At 33.9% G+C, this 26,107-nt stretch overlaps 1 protein-coding gene across 5 annotated transcripts; it reads left to right on the plus strand.

Moving 5' to 3' along the window:
- The first annotated feature begins 8,300 nt into the window (after positions 1 to 8,300).
- Positions 8,301 to 25,197, plus strand: LOC137810617 (protein NONRESPONDING TO OXYLIPINS 2, mitochondrial). 5 transcript variants are annotated; one of them, XM_068611992.1, is made up of 4 exons: positions 8,363 to 8,604; positions 8,738 to 8,859; positions 10,160 to 10,228; positions 10,326 to 10,497. In XM_068611992.1, exons 1-3 carry the CDS (start codon positions 8,459 to 8,461, stop codon positions 10,177 to 10,179), a joined length of 288 nt encoding a protein of 95 aa, XP_068468093.1. In that variant the 5' UTR covers positions 8,363 to 8,458; the 3' UTR covers positions 10,180 to 10,228; positions 10,326 to 10,497. The 5 variants fall into 5 exon arrangements, with proteins under 5 accessions (XP_068468092.1, XP_068468091.1, XP_068468093.1 ...); XM_068611993.1 differs by having other exon boundaries at positions 10,160 to 10,222; XM_068611991.1 differs by having other exon boundaries at positions 8,301 to 8,604; positions 10,160 to 10,497.
- Positions 25,198 to 26,107: the final 910 nt, after the last annotated feature.

Genomic DNA, 26,107 nt, shown 5'->3' on the forward strand with positions numbered 1-26,107 from the left:
TAAAAATTAAGTAATACGAACAAATATTTTTACAGATTCTTAAAATATTAAATATTAAAGAAAATTAGACACATTTTTTTATTATCATATATAAAATTATATATAATAATGATTGATAGAAATTAAGTAATACGAAAAAATATTTTTATAGATTCTTAAAATATTAAATATTAAATAAAATTAGACACATTTTTTTATTATCATATATAAAATTATATATAATAATGATTGATAAAAATTAAGTAATACGAACAAATATTTTTACAGATTCTTAAAACATTAAATATTAAATAAAATTAGAAACATTTTTTTATTATCATATATAAAATTATATATAATAATGATTGATAGAAATTAAGTAATACGAAAAAATATTTTTTATAGATTCTTAAAATATTAAATAAAATTAGACACATTTTTTTATTATCATATATAAAATTATATATAATAATGATTGATAGAAATTAAGTAATATGAAAAAATATTTTTATAGATTCTTAAAATATTAAATATTAAATAAAATTAGACACATTTTTTTATTACCATATATAAAATTATATATAATAATGATTGATAAAAATTAAGTAATACGAACAAATATTTTTACAAATTCTTAAAACATTAAATATTAAATAAAATTAGATAAATATTTTTATTATCATATATAAAATTATATATAATAATGATTGATAGAAATTTAGTAATACGAAAAAAATATTTTTATAGATTCTTAAAATATTAAATATTAAATAAAATTAGACACATTTTTTTATTATCATATAAAATTATATATAATAATGATTGATAAAAATTAAGTAATACGAACAAATATTTTTACAGATTCTTAAAATATTAAATATTAAAGAAAATTAGACACATTTTTTTATTATCATATATAAAATTATATATAATAATGATTGTATTTTTATAGATTCTTAAAATATTAAATATTAAATAAAATTAGACACATTTTTTTATTATCATATAAAATTATATATAATAATGATTGATAAAAATTAAGTAATACGAACAAATATTTTTACAGATTCTTAAAATATTAAATATTAAAGAAAATTAGACACATTTTTTTATTATCATATATAAAATTATATATAATAATGATTGATAGAAATTAAGTAATACGAAAAAATATTTTTATAGATTCTTAAAATATTAAATATTAAATAAAATTAGACACATTTTTTTATTATCATATATAAAATTATATATAATAATGATTGATAAAAATTAAGTAATACGAAAAAATCTTTTTACAGATTCTTAAAATATTAAATAAAATTAGAAATATTTTTTTATTATCATATATAAAATTATATATAATAATGATAGATAGAAATTAAGTAATACAAAAAAATATTTTTACATATTCTTAAAACATTAAATATTAAATAAAATTAGACACACCTATTTTTATTACCATATAAAATTATATATAATAATGATTAGGCACGTTGGCACGACTTCTGTATGACAGAGCAGAAGTCGTGTCAAGTTGGTACGACTTCAGTATGACGGGACAAAAGTCGTGTCAAGTTAGTACGACTTCTGCATATGAAATCGTCCCAATTAGGCACGACTTGCCAAAATTTATAATTTTTTTTAAACGGACACCATTTTGATAAAAACAAAAAAAAATAATCCCATCATGATCAATAAACCGACTTTCTCATGTTCTGTATGGTCATATCAGAAAATATATATATATATATATATGTATAATGTATGGGAGAGTTTATAGACAGGAATAAATGATACGCAAATTTATTGGTCTCAAGATTTTAGCAGTTGACTCACTTCAACTATAAAATTAATGCTGAAGTTATTGCAGTTCTTGACAGTCTGTAATTATATGGCTTCATCTACCTATAAAAGTTATCAGAATTTTCATTACACAATGATTATGACTCGTGATAAATAGATTGACAATGTAGAAACCATCAACATTAACTTTATGAATAACTTTTCATTTATTTTTTAATCGTGAATAAAAATAAGATAGATAATAAACAAAAACATGGCACTTTTAAGAAAAATAACTTCAAATATTATATATGAAAAATAAATTTAATTAGTTAAAGTGTTTAACTTATAAAAATAAGAATATGTTTTCATTTATTATTTTTAATATTAATATCTTAATCTTGTATTTTCATTTATCGTATTTAATATTAATATCATTTAATTTATTTTCTTTTAGTATTGCATTCTTTCGCAGCTCATTCTTATCTTATTCATCCATTTTTTTTAACTATGTGTTTAACTTCCTTTTCGTTTGTTATTAGAGTAAATTCTTTTTCATCAACTTTAATAACTTCAATTTTTTTAAAATAAAAAAAATATTAAATAACTATTAAATTTGTATTGAAAATAAAAAATAAAAATATAGTAACATATCTATATACTAATTTAAATATAAAAATAACTTGAACAATAATAAAATATTTTTTTATAAAATAAAAATTAAAAGAAAAGAATAAACGTAGTTTGATTCAGATATTATAAATAAAATAATAAATAAAGTGTTAATAAAGTTGTGTTAGTGACTACAAAAAGTATATTCATATAAAATATTAATATTGTGTCAGATATTCAATATATAATTAATAATAACAACAATATTACATCATATCAAGTTTATTTATCAAAGGTTTTAGTTGTTTAAGTAAATATACATTCTAAAATATTATAATGAGAAATCTAAAACAAAAAATAACGTTTATATTCTCTATGTAGTTTCTTCTGCAACAGAACTTTTTTTTCTTTCTCTCCGATTATCTTCCCTACAAGTCTCTCTTCCAGGAGCCTCACGGAGAAACTTTATTTAATAGGGAATTGTGAATTGATTAAAAGAAATTAATTACAAACTCTAAGTGAAATATAATTATTTTAGTAAATATATAAGGTTAAAAGTAAATTATTAAATAGAAAATAGCATGCAAAAATTACCTTATTTATATTAAATAAGAAATATATTTCCTGGTTAAATTAGATGTCTAAAAAATGATTTCTCTTTATTTAAAATATTATATATTATTTTTATTATATTAAACAATATTTTTAGTTTTAGTTTTAAAATTAACTATAGTTAATGATATAAGAATAAAAGAGATAGTTAACAAATCAAGAATTTAAAACTAACAAGCCTTTTTACAGAATTAAAAATAGGCAAAGTTTAATAAAGTGAAAAAAACATATTTGATTTTTTCTTGTTTTCATTTTTTGAGTATGAAGTACGTGATGGAGGGTTTTTGCAAATCTATGAATGCAGATTCTCCCTGCACCATATCATTTTGGACTGTACCCAATATACATATAAAAAAAATCAAAATATCCTTAATGAAATGAAAATTAGGGTTTAGGTAAAATGTGCACCCAACCTACACCCAACCCACCCAGCAGCCTTGCACCCTTAATTTTTCGGTGATCAATGTGAGGCAGCGCACAGAAGCTTGGAAACTTAAACACAGAATAACTCAAGCACCTCCATTCTTGTTCTTGTCATGACTGTTGCAGCAACGGAACTCGAAAACAGCAGAGGCACCGCGATGACATCAATTGACATTCCCAAAGATTATCGCTGTGACATTCTTCTCATTTTACACTTTCAAGATAAAAGTGCGAAACTCACTGGCAACCTCAAAACTCACCTTCTGCGATTTGTCTCCTTCTCTGGTGGTTTCGCCGGTAGCTTCAATCCTTTTCCGGTGATTTCATCTCCTTCTCCGGTGGCTTTATTTGCTGTCGTCGCAGTGTCTCAATGTTGCTTCGAGTTCCGGCAGCCACAGTGACGACAAGAATAAAAATGAAAGGTGCAAGGCTGCTGGGTGAGTTGGGTGTGGGTTGGGTGCACATATTATCTAAACCCTAATTTTCATTTCATTAAGGATATTTTAGTCATTTTGTGTGTATATTGGGTGCAGTCCAAAATGATATGGTGTAGGAAGAATCTGCCATCTATGAACCTTTTCCATAGGGAAGTAATGGGCCAGATGGGCTCAACATATTGCACCTCGTAAATTTCAACTGCACCTCATACTCATTAGGAAATGACTAAACTATTCCTCTTTATATTTATATTTAACCTACTTTCTCATTTCTTCTCTCCCACCTCTTCTTCCAACCTTTGTTGCACCCGTGCCTGTCTTCTAAATTTCTTCTTCGTGAGTGGAAAAGACTGCTGGAAATACATTCATCACATGCACCACTGTTCAAGAGGTAAGTATCTCTGGTGTATTTTTATTATTGGTGGTTACGTGTGTAATATAGTTTTTGAATATGAAAATACATTTAGAAATATACCATAGAGATCTGAAAATATATTTCAAATTATACAATATATTTCAAATTATACAATCTAAAAGATGTATATTAATTTTATAAAAAATATTAATTGTTTGTTATTAATATTGTCAAATATATGACTGGGATAAAATATGGATCATCATCTCAAACACAAGTCAGACAAAGACGGATGATATTGATCCATAAAAGGAATAGAGAAAGTTGTTGTCATTGTCATTGATGGTTATATGTTGCCACCATCTACTACATGAGAGCATGAGGAAATTGGAGTAGAATTTCCTGAAGCACCTACTGTTATTGATGCAAAGTTATATCAATCATGTGACATGTAGACTATGGGAGAATGAGGATCAAGAAGATCGTTTATACGAGCTATATGGGACAAGTGACATGGACTGTCGTGTAGTACTTAAGTTTTGTATTTTTATATTTAAAAATGACATTGTACAAATATTTTTTTATTATTAATATATTTGATATTACCATCATTTAAAAATGTTTACTTTTGGTGAAAATTCTTATTAAAAAAATATATTTTCATTAAATAAATTATTTAAAAAAAATCAAATTAATTTTTAAAATAAATAAATAATATTTGAAAGTAATTCAACAAAAATATAAATATATTTAAAAAAAATTAAAATAATTATTTTATAAATTACAATTTAAAATACAATTTCAAAATGTTAGAAATTGATTTCCAAATCATATAGCATCTAGAATGCAAAAAGCTCATCTAGACATATATAAGTGTCAACTAGTCACACAGTCAAAAATACCATATAAACACAATGACAAATTCTCCCTTCACCTCCATATCTTTTTTAAAAATTTTAAATAATCCTAAATTATGCATAACTTTACCTTTTTAAAATAATTTCAATTGCACCTTCACACATCCCTTTCAGTTGCATCTCCATACATCCTTTCTAGTCGCAACGTTTGAGAGAACACTTCCATAATTTGAAAGTATGTGAGAGGATTGACGAGAAAATTCCTTGTATTCAACGTTCCCCAATACAAAGATCAAAAAAATTGAGTTTTGTGTTGCATTTTTGTATTTTACTGTTTTTTGTTTTTGTTTTGTGATCATAAAACTTACATCAATTACCAACGTTCGTCACCAGCTACCACAAGCAACCACTACCACTTGAAAATGAAAAGGAAGGCATCACACCTCTATCATACTCAAGAGGATATTGTTAGAATTAATAAAAAAATATGAAAGTGTGAGAAGAAGGTATGGAGACATAAAAAGAATTTACAAATACATATAAAAATCCGAATAAATTAGAATAACTATATTATATTAAATTATTTTTAACTGACCAAAATGGTTAACTATATTTTTACAAAAGTATTTTAAGGAATTTTTTCAATATTTATCTATCTTAATCTATTATTTTAAATCCTTAGTTATAAGTTGAGTTTAATTTTTAATTGTAATATAAATAATTTATCACAAATCTATAATATATTTTATACTCTTACAATATTTGTTTTGCTATAAATTTTAATGGTAGATAAGAGACCAAATTATTTGAAATTAATTTTACTCTTCATCTCATTCTTTATTTCTCATAATATAATAGTTAAATATAAGAAATTTGTTAGATAAAATGATTAAAAGAAAATAAAAAGTAAAAGTAAGAAATAGTTTTTTAAAAGTTACTCTTAATTATAATATAATTTATATATTTAAAAGTTTTTTTTATTATAAATTTCATTTATATAAAATAAGTATTTAGTTTTTTGTAATTTATGAACTAGTAAAATACTAATTGAATAAATAAAAAAAATCATAAACTCCTTCTCCTATCTATTCTTCCAAGAGGCAGCAATGTAAATGAGAGAGAAAGGTGAATTATTTATGGTTTATGTGATGATGAATTGTCACCAAAGGTGTTGGATAAGGTGGTGTGATCTTCTTCCTTTTTCTAATGAAACTTCAAAACCTTCCCCAGATTGAGTTACAGCACTACCAAACTTACCTTAATTTGACAATTGGATAGTGACATCACAGAAACAGGGTACTCAATCATGCATCAACTTTTTATTTTTAATTAAAGCAAGCCACATGGATCCAACTTCAATTTTCTTTTGCCACATTTATCTAAACACAACATAAGTGAGGGTTGCTTCATTCAATTATGCATTTCATTCTTCTCAAGAGACGAATCTCAATTATAGTGAGAAAATAAGAAGGATACATTCTAATAAATATGCAAATTATTTGCAGTAAAGGTTTCAGAATAGCCAGATTATTATACTTCCACACTATTTCAAGATTCCATGTCTTCACGTTTTATTTTTACATAATCTAGTAGTTAAAGATAAATTACTAATTAAAATCATTAGATTTAGAAAAAAAAGTGAAATTGTTAGAATGAGAAGTCACTAATAAAATAATATATTCCCTTTTATTGAGTTCCCATGGTGCGCATAAGACAACGGAAGACCAAGACACTTATTCGGCGATGATGAAAGGTATTGAATGCACACCAAAGAGGAACAAACAAAAAGGACAAGAATAGAGAAAGAAGAACAATTTCTATGTAAAAAAAATAAACTACGGGTAGTTATTTGTAAAAGAAAGGAGCCTAAGTAAGAGGGTCCAAAAGGAAAAAAAAAGAAGCAAGTCCAATAGAAAAGAAACTACAAAAATAGTGAAGCCCAATAGTCTCCCTCAAGTTGAAGGTTAATCATTTTTTAACCCAAGCTTGGAAACCGTTGTACTAAATATGGATTGATCAAGGCTCTTGCTGAAAATGTCAGCAAGTTGTTCAGAACTCTTGATAGGGAGAAGATGAAATAATCCATAATGCAGTTTTTATCTAACCACGTGACAATCTATTTTGATATGCTTCGTGCGTTTGTGAAAAATAGGATTTGAAGCAATACGTCGAACAATTTGATTGTCGCATAACAGATTGACGCTTTGTTGAATATTGATTTGAATATCTTGTAGAAGAAAAGTGAACGATTGAATTCACATGCAGTAGTAGCAAGAGCTCGATATTTAGCTTCGAACGAAGAATGCAAAACAATACTCTATTTTTTTTTTGTTTTCCACGAAATCAAGGATGGTCTAAGATACATGCAGTATCCAATAGTAGACCTTCGTATAATGGCACAAGAGGCCCGATTTGAATCGTTAAAAGCCTTCAGTTGAATGTCTAAATCTTAAGAGAAGAAAATACCTTGATCAGGAGAATTCTTTATGCATATCAAAATATGATTGATAACTTTGTGATGATGTGATAAGTGCCAGATTTCAACAATATGGTTGGGCATTTATTTCTCCACCTTTATTCTTTTTTTATGCATTTTATATGAATTTTTTCATTTTTTATTTTCTAGATTGTATAATCTAAAAGTTAAAAGTATATTATGGATTATACAATCTGAAAAAACTTATGAATTGCACAATCTAAAAGTCATTTTAGATTTTCGAATTATACAATCTAAAAGACATTTTTAGCTTTTGTAGTGTATCCCATAAGCTAAAAATGACTTTCAACTTATGCAATTTAAAAGTAAAAAACAAGTTCTAGATTGTGAAATCTAAAAGTTGTGTGACATTCTCCATCAAAAAATGAGCAAGTGGTGGCTAAGGTTGCACTCGATGTTCGCGACCTCTTCGTTAGAAGTCGTGTCGATAAGGGAGATAGTGATGTCATTGGCAAAGATTCGTAACAGTCTCGATATTGGTGACAATTTTCTTCTTGATGGCAAATATTATTGAAGAAGATAACTAAAATGATGGAAGCCATCAAAATTGTGTTATTCACAAGCAAAAATGACTTCTAAATTGTGCAATTTGAAATTCTTTTTAAGAAAAAAATGATTTATGAATTGTGTAATCTAGAAGTCAAAAATAAATTTCGGATTGTGTGATCTATAAGTTTTTTTTATTAAACAATCTAAAAGACATTTTTAACATTATGAAGTAATTCATAATCCAGAAAGTTGGATTTGTCATATTTACGGGGTGGAGAAGAAATCTATGGTGGTGGAAGAGGAAATATCTTTTTGGTTTTTGAACAGAGGCCCATGTGATTAGACCCAGCCCATAATAAGGTAGGCTCTTCCTTCTCTCACCAGAGGAGAGTGGGAGAAGTGTTGAGCCGAGAAAATGGCGGTGGCGGCGAATTCTGCAAGAAAAACCCTCCAACGAGCTTCCTCTGCTTCCAGAACCCTCTTCTCTCGTCGATCTTCACATCCCATTAAGCTCAATGGACTTCCCTCTTCTCCCCACAAACGCACCCTCTCGTTTTCCCGGTAAATTTCACTTCTTTTTCACCGCACCATTTCATTGCCTTTTGCCCCCTTTGTTTCACTCTATTGTGAGGTATCCAAATGGGTAACATTTTTTGTGCTTATGAACTGAATAGTTGTTATGGTTGCTGTTTAGGCTTCCGGTGCAGTTGGTTGGTGCACAATTGTCTTTGACGCCGTTGCATAGTGCTACTGCCTCTGCTCTGTTCACTTCTCTGCTTTCTTTGCACAATACCAACTGGGGTTGTCTTTCAGAAGGTATCCTTCCCCTTCTCCCTTTATTCTCTTCACGTTTTGTACTAAAAGTTTATCAATTATAAGAACTGCTGTTATGTGTGATTTTCAAATAAATTTCCTGATTTATGGGACCCATCAAGTATTTTTGTTTTTAAAAAAATTCAACAAATGAAAGAGAGTGTTCAAAACGGTGTGTTCTTAGCATTTCTGTTAATTGTCAATATCATGCATTTAATCGTTTAGCCACATTTTTGGGTTACCAAAATTGTTTGGTTTGGAATTTCAGTTATAAGATAGGATGCTGTTTATCCAAGTTTAACCATATTATTTTTTCTTTAAGTATATTTTTGTTGTATACATTGCATGGTTTGTCAGAAGACATACTGATTCTTGTGGCGTAGATATCTGTGAAACCGTAATGGTCTTTGACATGATACTTACATTTATTTTCTGTTTACTATGTTTCTTATTAGTTTACAAAAACTAATCACAATTCCATTTGGAACTGAAGGGGTAAAATGGTTTCTAATTACTAAATTTAGAACTTAGAAGAGTTAGTTTGATTCAGTTACAGCACACATGACTTCTAAACAATATTTTAACTACTTAGGCGGCAAGTTTGACATTCAACTTCTACTTAATAAGGAAATAAGAAACTGAGTAAGTTGATTAGGATGGGTTAAGGATACATAATGATTATGCATGGAACAACTAAGGAACATTTTGAAATATCATTTTCATTCTGTGTCCTTGACAGGTATGGGCAACTTGAGTGGCAAATAAGTGAAATTTGAGCTTAAAGGACTTTGTCAAATTAACATCGGCTAATCAAAGTGTGTTTATGGAATCACTTTTAATGTCGTGAGGAAAAACAGATGAAAATTGAGAGATACTCTTTCTTGCCAAGTGAAGAAAACAAAGGATAACCTTAGAAATGATTTTATATTACTCATGCCAGTGCCAAAAGAGGGGATCCATAACAGCACTTGTGGTAAATGGTGATATTCAATTCAACTAGTCTAGGTGTTTTTTTTTTTTGTATATGCCTTAATTGGGTGGGGGGGACTACACCAACACAAATTTTCATTAAAGGAAAATCTTAAAGAAACCATCACAAAGACTTTTAGAACTCAAATGGATTGTGAGAAGAATTTACCAGTAACATTTTTTTCAGTAGTATATAAATTGCTTTGTCATGTTTGTGTTCGTTTTATTAACTCTTTAGTTCCCCTGAGGTATTAATGTTACCAAAAAAGTAGAGATAGCTAAGAAACTTCCCTTTTTACTAAAAAACACTGACATTTACTTTATATCGTGACAGGTTTTGCCACACCTCTATAACATGGCAATGATATTGTGCTTTTGGGCATCCAGATACCATTAGGTTCAGGTTTTGTTTCAATACTTGTTTCTAGTAGGTTCTGCCATTAATAATATAACTTCATTATTTTTCTATAAAAATGTGTTTTCCTCCTGAAATTTACAAGGTGTTCTTGCTGTTGAGGCTTTTGGAAAGATCAGTCTATTGACACTATTCCCGATTGTAAACCCTGAATTTGGAGATTTTTCAATGTAAAATTTATGCCAGATTTTGAAGTGCTTATTATGTAGAATCATCGTTTTGAATTTTATATTATGTGTGATCTCTAGTTGTCGTCATTCTATGAAAATTATGAATTTCTTTTAGTCCATATCTTTAATGATCAAAGTGGTTCATGTAACTTCAAATCTTTAAGCCTTAGGTACTTGTCCAGCTTCTATGACATTCATCATGCAAATCTTCTATACAACTTTTTGGCAAAATATAAATGGATCACTTAGTTCTATGGAACGTAGGTTTGTGTGGATAAATTTATCGAGAAACACTTGTAGTAGAAGAAAAAAAAGTGGTTCCATATTATAGAAGAAAAATGAAAAAGAAAAAGGTTTTCATAAATTAAAATCAGTTTATGTATAATATTTTTGGATAATTGTGTTATTAGTATGAAATATAAGTATTGAATGTTTTTTGAATTTTTTTATGGTTGGGGGTTGAAGATTTCTAGATAAGCTTTATTGACATATTTGCCACTTGTGTTCGTGGTTGATTTCAATCGCATAGACGAATAATTAAAATCATCATATTCAAAAGAAGGTTCAATGCTTGTTTATGAGTTTCAAAGTAGGCGTAAGCAAAAGAACTACAACTTTTTTCTTCTTTCTTTTTTCTTTCTTTTATAATTTTTGTGTAATTTAAGTGTCTATGAATTTCATCTTCCTTCTAAAACATGATATGTTAAGATTATAAATCATTTTAAAGAATGAATATATTATTTATTTCTCGTTTCTATTTTTTAATTAGAATGAATTTGCGTGATATGTTTGTGTGATTTTTTTTTTATGAGAGACGTGTCCAAAGAGGTAGACAGTGTCATCTTCGACGTGTCAAAAAACAGACATGTGTATGGTGTATTTGACATCGTGTAATGCATGTATCTGTGTTGAAGCTTCCATGCCGTGTCAAAGCTTCAAAGGTCAAAAGTATCTCAGTCATTGGATTGGACAACAAATACTTCCAAGCAAAATGTTGTTATTGGCACTAAGGTTTCATTATTCTATTTCCTTAGGTATGCACGGGACATCGTGTCTTTTGTTTCCTATGCATTTTCAATATGAATCCAATTCGAATAACCCTTCGTAATCAACTTGAAATTTAAATCATTTGTATTCGATTAACCTTGTTACGTATAGTAGTTATAATTGCATGATTATACATTCGTACGTACTACATATATTCCATTCGTTTGTGTATTTAACATACTAGTGCATTTAATAATTCTCTTTTACAAACCTTTCTCTCTCTCTCTCTTCTTCTCCTTATATGGTATACAAAGCACATCATGGTTTCATCATCATTCATTGCTACCAGTTCCAAAAAAAATTATTCCAAACCTAATACCCTTATTCCTCATATCTTTCATACTTCCATGTCCTTGAAACTTGACATTGATAATTTCTAAGTCTGGAGACAACAAGTCACAGCAACTCTATGTACCATCACGTCTCATTACTGCAAAAAGTAGTTCTACCTCTTCAATCAATCCCAAATATGTCACTTACGAATGACAAGAACAATCAAGTTTGGAGTAAACACTAGACTCATTATGCATCTCAAACAAAAGCCCGATCAAGAAACTCAAATAGCTTCTACAACTTCAAGAAAGATTGTTCTACAACTACTTTCCTTTTTGAAATTAAGAAAATGGTGGATAACATAGTTGTCAGGTGCCCAATTTCTACATAGGATCACATCAAAGCCATACTAGATGGGTTTTCCAATGAATATGATCCATTCATCACGTCAATAACTTCATATCTTAACCCCTATACCATGGAGGAAAATGTTTCTTTTGTTCTTTCTTCATTTTCAAATACAAACTATACTCGTACCCAACCAAGCTTGGTCGCTTGGCCTAATTTTTGTGCCTTGGTAGCAAAATTGGTGAAAAAGTGAAGTCATAGTTTCTGAGCAATCTTGGTGGAGAAGTGTTACAAATGTATGCAAAATGAGGTGTGAAAAGTTTGGTTGCAAAAGGAATTGATCTTGGTTGGGTTTTGGCTTAGCCAAGTTGGGTGGATTGGCTTTTTGTGCCTTGGTAGCAAAATCGGTGAAAAAGTGAAGTCATGGTTTTTGAGCAAACTTGGTGGGGAATTCTCACAAATGCATCCAAAATGAGGTGTGAAAAGTTTGGTTGCAAAAGGAATTGATCTTGGTTTGGTTTTGACTTAGCCAAGTTGGGTGGATTCGGTTTTTATGTCTTGGTAGCAAAATTGGTGAAAAAGTGAAGTCATGGTTTTTGAGTAATCTTGGTGGGGAATGGTCACAAATGCATCCAAAATGAGGTGTCAAAAGTTTGGTTACAAAAGGAATTGATCTTGGTTGGGTTTTGGTTTGGCCAACTTTGGTCACTTGGCCTAGTTTTTATGCCTTAGTAGCAAAATTGGTGAAAAAGTGAAGTCGTGGTTTTGGAGCAATCTTGGTGGGAAATTGTCACAAATGCATCCAAAATAATGTGTCAAAAGTTTGGTTGCAAAACGAATTGATCTTGGTTGGGTTTTGGCTTAGCCAAGTTTGGTTGCTTGGCCTAGTTTTTGTGCCTTGGTAGCAAAATAGGTCAAGAAGTGAAGTCGTGGTTTTGGAGTAATCTTGGTGTGGAATTGTCACAAATGCATCCAAAATGAGGTGTCAAAAGTTTGGTTGGAAAAAGAATTGATCTTGGTTGGGTTTTGGCTTAGCCAAGTTTTGTCGCTTGCCTAGTTTTTGTGCCTTGGTAGCAAAATTGGTGAAAAAGTGAAGTCGTGGTTTTGGATCAATCTTGGTGGGGAATTGTCACAAATGCATCCAAAATGAGGTGTCAAAAGTTTGGTTGCAAAAGTAATTGATCTTGGTTGGGTTTTGGCTTAGCCAAGTTTGGTCGCTTGGCCTAGTTTTTGTGCCTTGGTAGCAAAATTGGTGAAAAAGTGAAGTCATGGTTTTTGAGCAATCTTGGTGGGGAAGTGTCACAAATGTATGAAAAATGAGGTGTGAAAAGTTTGGTTGCAAAATGAATTGATCTTGGTTGGGTTTTGACTTAGCCAAGTTGGGTGGATTGGCTTTTTGTGCCTTGGTAGCAAAATTAGTGAAAAAGTAAAGTCATGGTTTTTGAGCAATCTTGGTGGGAAATTGTCATAGATGCATCCAAAATGAAGTGTCAAAAGTTTGGCTGCAAAAGGAATTGATCTTGGTTGGGTTTTGGCTTAGCCAAGTTGGAGGGATTGGCTTTTTGTCCTTTGGTAGCAAAATTGGTTAAAAAGTGAAGTCATGGTTTTTGACCAATCTTGGTGGGGAATTGTCACAAATATATGCAAAATGTGGTGTGAAAAGTTTGGTTGCAGAAGGAATTGATCTTGGTTGGGTTTTGGCTTAACCAAGTTGGGTGGATCGGCTTTTTGTGCCTTTTGGTAGCAAAATTGGTTAAGAAGTGAAGTCATGGGTTTTTGAGAAATCTTGGTGGGGAATTGTCACAAATGCATGCAAAATGAGGTGTGAAAATTTGGTTGCAAAAGGACTTGATCTTGGTTGGGTTTTGGCTTAGCCAAGTTGGCTGGCTTTAGTAGCAAAATTGGTGAAAAAGTGAAGTCATGGTTTTTGAGCAATCTTGGTAGGGAATTGTCACAAATGCATCCAAAATGAGGTGTCAAAAGTTTAGTTGCAAAATGATTTGATCTTTGTTGGGTTTTGGCTTAGCCAAATTTGGTCGCTTGGCCTAGTTTTGGTGACTTGGTAGCAAAATTGGTGAAAAAGTGAAGTCATGGTTTTTGAGCAATCTTGGTGGGGAATTGTCACAAATGTATGCAAAATGAGGTGTGAAAAGTTTGGTTGCAAAAGGAATTGAACTTGGTTGGGTTTTGGCTTAGGTAAGTTGGGTGGATTGGCTTTTTGTTCCTTGGTAGCAAAATTGGTGAAAAAGTGATGTCATGGTTTTTGAGCAATCTTGGTGGGGACTTGTCACAAATGCATCCAAAATGAGGTGTCAAAAGTTTGGTTGCAAATGGAAATGATCTTGGTTGGGTTTTGGCTTAGTCAAGTTTGGTCGATTGACCTAGTTTTTGTGTATTGGTAGCAAAATTGGTGAAAAAGTGAAGTCGTGGTTTTGGAGCAATCTTTGTTGAGAATTGTCACAAATGCATCCAAAATGAGGTGTCAAAAGTTTGGTTGCAAAAGGAATTGATCTTAGTTGGGTTTTGGCTTAGGCAAGTTTTGTCTCTTGGCCTAGTTTTTGTGTATTGGTAACAAAATTGGTGAAAAAGTGAAGTCATGGTATTTGAGCAATCTTGGTGGGGAAGTGTCACAAATGTATGGAAAATGAGGTGTGAAAAGTTTGGTTGCAAAAGGAATTAATGTTGTGATGGAAGAAGGCTATGCACCACTTTAAAGGAAGGTCATACACAAAGACATATAGGGCCAACTACAAGGGCAATGTCCAAGAGGCTTGATGAGGATTGGGACACTTCCACTGATTGCAGAGAAATCTATCTCTACATGTTCCAAAAAGTCCAAAATCAAGCGTAGCATAATGATGGCATTCTCAAGGAGCTCTTCTTGGATGTTGGTGAATATGGTGCGGAAGCTAATGGTGAAAGTGGGCAAGGTCCTCCTAGGAGTTGTGATGACTTTGAAGGTGCATGAAGAGTATGGAAGTAAGGAGGTTCGACCAACCCTTTGATAGATGGTGAAGGAAGATTAAAACCTAGAAACTAGGTAAGGAGCAAGTATGGCACAAAATGGGCAGCATAACATTACTCAATTTAATCTTGCAAATACAAGTGATGGGCTTCTCCTTTTATAGGCTAAGGAGGCCGTAAATGTTAAGCTAAGAGAAGATGAAATGTAAGCCAAATAAAATGGAAATGTGGAGGCATATGGCACATGGAGCACATGGCCGTTCCTAGTGGAGAATCTTCTAGAAAACGTGAGCTAACTAGGTTAAATCAAAAGGAGACAAGTTTATGCTTTTTAACACTACACTAACTACTAAGTCACCCCTAATGGGCTTTCATGGAGCATGTATAGGTTCCTTTCCCTTCCATCCGTGGCTTGCCCCAAATGTGCGTGGAGATGCTTGGCCATGGACCTAGTGATAGGTCCTAGACGGTCTAGGCTTCCTCCTAGACACTCCTTTTGCCCCTCATCTTGTGCTAGACGCTCCATACTTGAGTCTAGACGCTCCCCACATGGCTCTAGACGGTCTAGGCTTGGATCTTGTCTTCCATGGTGTGGTGAGCTTGGCCCTCCTCCATCATCCCCTCCCCCCTTGGAAAGGATTTGTCCTCAAATCCAGCTCGTCCTCGTCGTCATTGGTACCTACAAATGGAGAAAGATCAATTACATTAAAAGTATCATGTACTCCATATTCAAGAGGTAGGTCCAATTTGTATGCATTGTTATTGACTCTCTTGAGGATTTGAAAGGGTCCATCACCTCGGGGACTTAGTTTGGACTTCCTTTGAGTTGGAAATCGATCTTTGCGAAGGTGAAACCAAACTAAGTCTCCTTCCTAAAAAATTATTTCTTTCTTCCCTTTATTGTTGTATTTTGTGTACTTCTCATTTTGTTGTTGTATTTGGAGTTTAATCTTCTCATGCATTTTCTTCACAAAATCGGCTTTGATTACTCCTTCCTTATGCATAAATTCTTGTGGATTAGGAAGAGGTAACAAATCCATAGGTGTGAGAGGATTAAATCCATATACTACTTCAAAAGGAGAAGCATTAGTAGTCTTGTGGACTACTCGATTGTAAGCAAACTCAATGTGGGGAAGATACTCATCCCAAGATTTATGGTTTCCCTTCATGATAGCCCTAAGCATAGTCCCAAGAGATCTATTGACTACTTTGGTTTGGCCATCCGTTTGAGGATGACAAGAAGTTGGAAATTGTAGTCTTGTTCCAAGTTTGCCCCAAAGAGTTTTCCAAAAGTGGCTTATAAACTTGGGATCTCTATTGGATACTATACTTCTAGGTAGACCATGAAGTCTCACCACTTCTCTAAAGAAGAGTCTAGAAATATTTTGAGCATCATCTACCTTGTGGCAAGGAATAAAATGGGACATTTTGCTAAAACGGTCAACTACCACAAAGATAGAATCATGGCCTCTTGCAGTCTTAGGGAGCCCTAAAATGAAATCCATGCTAATGTCTTCCCAATGAGCATTTGCAATCGGCAAGGGAGTGTAGAGTCCATGAGGCATTGTTCTAGACTTTGCTTTTAAACATGATATGCATCTAGAACAATGTCTTTGGACATCTTTTCTCATGTGTGGCCAACAAAATTTTTCTTTCAAAATGTCTAGAGTCTTATCAACTCCAAAATGGCCCATGACTCCTCCTTCATGTGATTCCTTGACAAGGAGTTTCCTATGTGTGCCTTGGGGAATGCAAAGTTTTCCTTCTTTAAAAAGATACCCCTCGGTCACATAGTAACCTCCTTGTGCCCTATGTTGACATTGGGCATAGATGGATGAGAGTTCTTGATCCTCTTGGTAAAGCTCTCTTATTTGATCAAATCCAAGAATTTGGGCACCTAATTTTGAAAAGAGTGTATGCCGTCTTGAAAGAGCATCGGCTACTATATTGGTGCTTCCTTTCTTGTATTTGATTACATAAGGAAATTGTTCAAGAAATTCCATCCATTTAGCATGTCTCTTGTTGAGCTTGTGTTGGCCCTTTAGATATTTTAAAGACTTGTGATCACTATGGATGAAAAATTCTTTGGACACAAGGTAGTGTTCCCAAGTCTTTAGGGCTCGCACAAGAGCATAAAGCTCTTTGTCATAGGTGGGATAGTTGAGGGTGACACCATGGAGTTTTTCACTAAAATAGGCAATGGGGTGTCCACATTGCAACAATACCGCACCTATGCCTACTCCCGATGCATCACATTTTATCTCAAAAGTTTTGGAAAAGTTTGGAAGAGATATAATTGGTGCATTGGTGAGTTGAGCTTTTAGCCTTTGGAAGGCTTGCTCATGCTTATCATTCCAACAAAATGCAACATCTTTTTTTACAAGTTCATTCAAAGGAGAAGCTAGGCTTGAAAAATTAGGCACAAACCTTCTATAGAAGCTAGCTAACCATGAAAACTCCTTACATCACTTACATTTTGTGGAGTGGACCACTCTCGGATGACTTTGATTTTCTCGGGGTCAACATGCACCCCCCTTTGGTTAACTATGAATCCTAAGAAAACTACATTATCTACACAAAAGGTGCACTTATCCCTATTGGCAAAAATACTATTTTTCCTAAGCACTAGAAGAACTTCCCTAAGGTGACTTAGATGGTCTTCTAGGGTTTTGCTATACACTAGGATATCATCAAAATAAACTACTACATATTTACCTATGCAATCTCTTAAGGTATGATTCATGAGCCTCATGAATGTACTAGGGGCATTAGTGAGTCCAAAGGGCATCACCAACCACTCATATAATCCAAACTTGCGGTTTTCCACTCATCACCCTCTTTGATTCTAATTTGGTGATATCCACTTTTAAGGTCAATTTTAGAGAATATGGTTGACCCATGTAGTTCATCAAGCATGTCATCAAGCCTTGGGATTGGATGCCTATACTTGATGGTGATGCTGTTGATTGCTCGACAATCACAACACATGCGCCATTTTCCATCCTTTTTGGGCACCAACAAGACATGTACAACACAAGGGCTTAGGCTCTTTTGAACCCAACCCTTCTCCAACAAGTCTTGAACTTGTGACTCTATCTCCTTGGTTTCCTCGGGGTTTGTTCTATAAGCGGGCCTATTTGGTAGGCTTGCCCCCGGAATGAAGTCAATTTGATGTTCTATACCTCTAATGGGAGGGAGTCCAATAGGTCCCTCATTAGAGAATATATCTTCAAATTCACTTAAGAGTTTTTCTACTGGAGGAAGTAGACTTATGAGTTCATCACTTGTGGAAGTGCATGCAAGTGTTCCTTTACAAAAGACTAGGCTTGGTTGTTCAACAAGAAGCAAATTTTCCAAAACGTTTTCAAAAGACTTTTATTATTGAACAACATTGTGGGAAGGAACACTCTTCTCCCACGCCTTTTTATCCCTAAGGATTTTCTCTTTTTCTAGCACTTTTTTTTTGTTTTCCTCATCCCTCTTATGTTTCATTTGTATTTGGTCTTTCACCACTTGAGAATGTGGTAAAGGACTAAGTACAAATTTCTTATGCTTATGGGTGAGGGAAATCTCGTTAGCGAGACCATCATGCAAGGTTTTCTTGTCAAATTGCCATGGTCTCCCTAATAAGATGTGGCAAGCTTCCATAAACACTACATCACATAAAACTTTGTCTTTGTAGTTCCCCATGGAAAACTTGATTTCCACTTGCTTATCTACACTTAGTTCCCCATTTTCATTAATCCATTGTAGTTTGTAAGGTTTTGGGTGAGGAACTACTTGTAGATTAAGCTTATCAACCATTCTAGCACTACAACAATTACAACTAGATCCACTATCCACAATGAGGAAACATATATTTTCTAAAACATTGCATCTTGTATGAAAGATGTTCTCCCTTTGTGTTTCCATGGACATGCTAGGTTGATTGTTGAGGGTTCTCCTAATCATTAGGAATTCTCCCTCTAATGGAGCTACCCTCTCATCCTCTCCCCCTTCCTCTCTCTCACTAGGCTCATCCTCGCCACTAGTGTATTCATCTACATCCTTTGAAAACAAAGTCCTTTGGTTTGGGCATTGTGCTTGCACATGCCCTCTACCATAGCACTTAAAGCACTTAACATCTCTAGCTCGGATGGGTGGGGTGGAGGTTTCTTTTGCTAAGGGTTTGGTAGTTTCTTTTGGTTTTTCTCTTGATGTGCTACCCTCCCTTCTATATTCTTTCTTGGGATAAAAGCTAGAGTAGGAACTCACCCTTTGTGATGGAGGAGGGCCCAAGCTCACCACACTATGAAAGCCAAGCTTCCAAGACTAAGATCGTCTAGCCATGATGAGAGCGTCTAGCCTCAACAAAAGGAGTGTCTAGCCATGAGGAGGAGCGTCTAGGCCATGAAGAGGAGCGGCTACATAAGGAGCATCTATGAAGAGTCCTAGACCGTCTAGCTTCACATATACATGGGCCAAGCTACGGTTTGTGAAGAGAAGGCTTTTGTTGCATAAAGGCCCATTAGGGGTACTTAGTAATTAGAGTAGTGTAGAAAGCATAGTTGAGTGAAACTTTCTAGAAGCTTTCTATGATTTGCATTTCATTTGGATTCCATTTCATTATGTATTAGCTTAGGTCTTACGTCCCAAATGGCCTATAAATAGGGAGGCTATCTCATGTATTTTCCAAGTTTATTGTGAGTAAAGTTATGCTGCCCATTTGTGCTCAACTTTGCTTCTCCCTAGAATCCTAGGCTCTAAACTTCAATTCCTTCATCTTTTCCCTTGAGCTGGCCGAACCACTCAATACCCATACTTATCATGCACCTACAAGATCAACACCACTCTTAGGAGGATCTTGCTCACTCTCATTCATTGCTTCCGCCCCATACTCTACATTGATTCAAGAAGAACTTCATGAAAATGCCATCATTTGGTATCATGAGCTTTGGTTCTTCGAGATGAGTAGCTCCTTGTCTTTTCAATTTTAGTTCTTCTTTATTTCATATTGTCATTTACTTTCCTTACTTGTCTTGCTTTTTTTTACATTTTAATTTGTTCTTGGTGTGCTTTGTGGAAGATCCAACCGAAGCACTCTTGTTCATTTGATCTTGAACAAGTTCTTGTGCAATTTGTGATAGGATTCCATACACCTTTGAGTTGCTATTTTCTTTTAGGCTTTTGAGTCTTTATTTCTTTCATTATTTGCTTCATATTATGCTTTGAGTCTTTAATTTTTTCTGAATCTATACATGTTTTGTCAAGTCATGTTCATCCATATTGTCAACAATTCATAGTAGTCCTTTTATTTGGCTTAATTGTTTCTTGATTTTGGGTCTCTTTATATTGCTTGAATCTGCTGTTCTTTGCTCCTTTGGTGCCTTTTTAATTTCTAGTTTGAGTTCATATTGTGTTTAGATTCTACACAATTCTATTTCACAAATTTCCATTGTGTCTAAACTTTGGTATCTTGCTGTTTTTGTTTCCAGTTTTCAGATTCCCCTATTTTCACCTTCTCTGTTTTGGCTGTTTTAACCCAGAAAAATATTTCCACTCATAGGAAAATTCTGATTCTCTGGAAAATGCAAGTTTAAAGTGTTATAGAAAGGACAAAAAAATAATTAGGTCAAAAGAAGCAACAGAAAAAATGATAAATCTTTTAAAATCAGAGTGCAAATCTGAAGCGCTCCAGCTGGCCTAACCGAACACCAAATTTGCAAAATTTATTAAAAAAAAATGGTGCATCCGTTTTGAGTGATTCCAAAGCCAGATTTTAGATAAGATCCTGAATATCTTGCATAACAAATTTCAGAGCCAAATTCTAAAAATACAGCTCAGCATAAATCGGGGAACAAACACGTTTTCTGGCCCACAACATTTTCCAGTGGTGCTGTTTTTTTTATTTGGTAATCTAATCTAGTGCTTTTCTTTAGGAATTCTTTTGTGTGCCAACCTTTAATTGAGTACCTTTATTTGTTTGCTTTAATTACTTGACTCTTTTTCTAGTTGTCATAATCTAAATCCTTTTGGTGGTACTGTTTTATTCAATTAAATTTGTTTCTTGCTTTTGTTCTTTGACCTCTAATTTGGGTGCTGGAATTTATTCTTCTTTGGTGCTTATGTGAATGGGAACTTGATTTGGTTAAGGTTTAGCCCTTTGCTAGGTGCTGGAAATTGGAGAATTAAAGACCATCATTCTAAGGAGAAGACAAGGCCAAAGCCGAAACAAGCATTATTGAAATAAACACTACAAACACTTGGAAGATCAACAATCAAAGACAACAAGGAAGTGCACCAACCAAAAGAGGATCAACAAAGGGAGTTCTCTTATTTTCCTTTGCAACTTGGTTTATTGTTAATTACCTTGTTAATTACGTTTTAGACGGTGAGTGTGTCTTCAAGGGCTCAAAGTGTCCAAGAAGCCTCACATAGGGCGAATAGTATAGCATTCTTGATTAGTAATTGTTACTTGTTTGTAATTGCTTTTCTTTTGCTTTCATAGCTACGTTTTGCATGTTTAATTTTGTTTAATTTGTGTGCTAAACCGACTAGCTTTGTTGCATAGTTAGCTTACATCGTTTTCTTGCATTTATTTCTCAACTTATTTGTGTTCTAAGTGTTTCACTAAGAGAAAGTCTTGTGTGAAGATATTGGGGGATAGTTTTTGGCAAGGAAAAGGCTTGGTACTTAAGTAGTCCTTTGTGACTCACCTCCCTTACCTGGAAAACTACCTTCTTTAACTTTCCTAAACTTTCTCAAAGTAAAACACCTATATACATAAAGTTTTAGCCATGTCTTCTTCTTCTCACTCTCCAAAGTCTATAGAAAGTGAAGTAAAATCTTTGAAAACTCTTTTAAAAGAAGTATCCCAAGCGGTACAATTGGTATCTTTTAGACAATTGGAGAATGAGAACAAAATCAATGAGTTGGCTAAAGCTCAAGAAGAGAAATCACAAAACTCACAAAAATAAAAAAAAACTCATGCATCCCATTCTAAAAGTAATGAGACTCTAGGGGAGGGAAGCCTTAGAATTAATGACTATTACCAACCACCCCCTAGAAGAACTAGACAAAGGGAGCAAGAGAGCCCAAAGGAAGTAAGGGTAGACCTACCCCATTTCTATGGTAAGGAAGATGTAGAAGCCTACCTAGATTGGGAGATGAAAGTAGAACAACTCTTTGCTTGCCATAGGGTGAGTGAAGAGAGGAAGGTACCCTTAGTAACCCTTAGTTTCCAAAGCAATGCCATGTATTGGTGGACCTCTTTAGAGAGAGACCGACGTCTTCATAGGGAGCCTTCCATAGAATATTGGAATGACCTTAGGGGAGCCCTAAGACGTCGCCACATACCTTCCTACTACCATAGGGAGTTGATGGACAAGCTCCAAAGACTCCAACAAAAGAACTTAAGTGTGGAAGAGTATAGGCAGAAAATGGAGCTCTACATGATGAGAGCATCCATTAGAGAGGAAGAAACCACCACCATATCTAGGTTTCTAAGTGGGCTCAACCTTGAGATAAGGGATAGGGTAGAACTATTACCCTACCAAGACTTGAATGATTTGGTTCAACTTTGCATTAAAGTTGAACAACAAAATTTGCGCAAAACTTCAAGTCTAAGGGTGGGTTCTTACTCCAACTCTTATCCCAAGAAAAACTTTAAAAGGGAGGGTAGTACACCTAGAGACGAATCCAAAGAAACTACCAAACCCTTAGTGAAAGATGCCTCCACCCCATACATCCGTGCTAGGGACACCAAGTGTTTTAAATGTTTAGGAAGAGGGCATGTGCAAGCGCAATGTCCAAACCAAAGGGTTTTGTTTTTAAAAGGAAAAGATGAGTACACAAGTGGTGAGGATGAACCTAGTACTCAAGAAAAAGGGGAAGGAGAAAGGATAAATCCTTTGGAGGGGGACTTATTGATGATTCAAAGAATCCTCCACAATCAACCTAGTGCATCCAACGAGACACAACGAGAGAACATTTTTCATACTAGATGCAATGTTTTAGAAAATATATGCTTTCTTATTGTGGATGGTGGGTCAAGCTGCAATTGCTGTAGCACTAGATTGATTGAAAAATTAAAACTACAAGTAGTTCCTCATCCAAAACTGTACAATTTACAATGGATCAATGAGGATGGAGAACTACGTGTAGACAAACAAGTGGAAATCGAGTTTTCTATAGGTAACTACAAAGACAAAGTTTTATGTGATGTAGTAACTATGGAAGCTTGCCACATCTTATTAGGTAGACCATGGCAATTTGATAAGAAAACCTCGCATAATGGTCTAACTAACGAGATTTCTTTCATCCACAAGCACAAAAGATTTGTACTTAGCCCTTTACCACATTCCCAAGTGGTAAAAGACCAAATACAAATGAAACACAAAAGGGATGAAGAAAAAATAGAAAAAGAGAAAAATTTTGGGAAACAAAAGGCGTGGGAGAATAGTGTTCCTTCCCACAAGGTCATTCAACAAGTCAAGCACAATGAAACTACCTTTACAAATATGCTTCTTGTTGAACAACCTAGCCTTTCCTATTGTAAAGGAACACTTGCAAGCATAAGCACAAAAGAAAATTTTTTAAAAGAAGCTTGCATAGGTCAAGACTATTTCTCCAATGTGTTAAGATATCCCCAAAAGAATGACAAGTTATCTATAAGCACCTACCAATTTTTGTATGAAGTAGTGCCTAGAACAACTTGCCATGTCTTATTGAGACAACCATTGCAAAATGTACAAATTTTCATAAACAATGGTTGTACCAACGAGACTCTCTTTGCACATAAGAGAAAAAGTCTACAAGAAGGAGAACTCATGGGGCAAATGAGAATTAATGAAACTCTAGAGCTTTTAAGAGAAAAACTTTTGTCACCCATGAGAAAAGAGGTTCAAAGACATTACTTTAGGTACAACTCTTGTTTTCAAACTACACCTAAAGCAAAGTCTCAAGAACTCTATACTCCTTCACCTTTTGTAAAAGATACTTGGGAAGACACACATTTCATATTAGAGCTTCCTAGGACAACAAAAGGTCTTGATTCTTTCTTCATGGAAGTGGATAAACTCTTCTTAAGAAAAGTGACAAGCCTCCATGATTTATTTTCAAAAATAAGGGATAAAGCTCCAAAATTTGAAAACATAGCTCTCCCTTCTATGCTTCACGAAATCATGAGGGACACCCACAATTCTTGGGATAAGAATCCTTTTCCTTTTATGCATGCATACAATGGAGTAGTCCACAAGATTACTCATATCTCTCCATTTGAAGTTGTATGTACCTATTGTCCTCTTGCCTTTTTAAAGTTGCTACCATTTCTTAAAGGGATTATGCCTAAGGGAAAAGTAACTACTTTTGGAAATTTTCGAAAACATAAGAGGATTAGAAGGCACCTACAACCCTCAAAAGGGAGATATTGTGAGAAGTTGGCCAACACAAGAGAAAAACAAGAATGGCAACTTCACACAATTATCTGTTTTCCAAAGGCTCACCCTAACTCCTTTGCTTTGTTTCAGGATTCACATAGATTGACATTTGATCCGGGAGGATACACCTTGACGAAGCAAGAGGCTGCTATCCGAGATCAAGCATGCACATCTGAGGATAGATCTTCTCCTGAAGGAGGAGATGATGGAAACCATCCAGCCACAACCATCCCCCGAGCAAAAGCCTTGGATTTGAGGACAAATCCTTTTCAAGAGGGAGGGGATGATGGAGGAGGGCCCAAGCTCACCACACTATGAAAGCCAAGCTTCCAAGACTAAGATCGTCTAGCCATGATGAGAGCGTCTAGCCTCAACAAAAGGAGTGTCTAGCCATGAGGAGGAGCGTCTAGGCCATGAAGAGGAGCGGCTACATAAGGAGCATCTATGAAGAGTCCTAGACCGTCTAGCTTCACATATACATGGGCCAAGCTACGGTTTGTGAAGAGAAGGCTTTTGTTGCATAAAGGCCCATTAGGGGTACTTAGTAATTAGAGTAGTGTAGAAAGCATAGTTGAGTGAAACTTTCTAGAAGCTTTCTATGATTTGCATTTCATTTGGATTCCATTTCATTATGTATTAGCTTAGGTCTTACGTCCCAAATGGCCTATAAATAGGGAGGCTATCTCATGTATTTTCCAAGTTTATTGTGAGTAAAGTTATGCTGCCCATTTGTGCTCAACTTTGCTTCTCCCTAGAATCCTAGGCTCTAAACTTCAATTCCTTCATCTTTTCCCTTGAGCTGGCCGAACCACTCAATACCCATACTTATCATGCACCTACAAGATCAACACCACTCTTAGGAGGATCTTGCTCACTCTCATTCATTGCTTTCGCCCCACACTCTACATTGATTCAAGAAGAACTTCATGAAAATGCCATCACTTTGACTTGAAGTTTTGCGCAAAATTTGTTGTTCAACTTTAATGCAAAGTTGAACCAAGTCATTCAAGTCTTGGTAGGGAAGGAGTTCTACCCTATCTCTTATCTCAAGAGAAAGGCCACTAAGGAAGTTAGCTATGGTGGTGTCCTCCTCTTCCCTAATGGATGCTCTCATCATGTAGAGCTCCATTTTCTGCCTATACTCCTCTACACTCATATTTTTTTTTGTTGGAGTCTTTGGAGCTTGTCCATTAACTCCCTATGGTAGTATTAGGGTATATGTCGACGTCTTAGGGCTCCCCTAAGGTCATTCCAATACGTAATGGGAGGTTCCCTATGAAGACGTCTTTCTCTTTCGAGAGAGGTCCACCAATACATGGCGTTCCCTTGGAAGCTAAGGGTGGCTAAGGGTACCTTGCGTTCTTCACTCACCCTATGGCAATCAAAGAGTTGCTCTACTTTCATCTCCTAATCTAGGTAGATTTCTACATTCTCCTTACCATGGAAGTGAGGTAGGTCTACTCTAACATCCCTTGGCCCCTCTTGCTCCCTTTGCCTATTTCTTCTAGGGGGTGGTTGGTAATAGTCATTGATTCTAAGGCTTCCCTCCCCTAGAGACTCATTACTTTTAGAATGGGATGTGATGGCATTTCATGAAGGTCTTCTTGAATCATGTAAGAAAAAGGGGTGCGGAAGCTATGAAGGTGTGT

The sequence above is a fragment of the Phaseolus vulgaris genome, chromosome 2 (genome assembly GCF_000499845.2).
Source record: "Phaseolus vulgaris cultivar G19833 chromosome 2, P. vulgaris v2.0, whole genome shotgun sequence".
In the NCBI taxonomy this organism is placed as follows: Eukaryota; Viridiplantae; Streptophyta; class Magnoliopsida; order Fabales; family Fabaceae; genus Phaseolus; species Phaseolus vulgaris.

Bases quoted from the DNA above. Each gene is read 5' to 3' on its own strand.
- LOC137810617 (XM_068611989.1), top strand. From the start codon at position 22,188: ATGAAAGTAGAACAACTCTTTGCTTGCCATAGGGTGAGTGAAGAGAGG.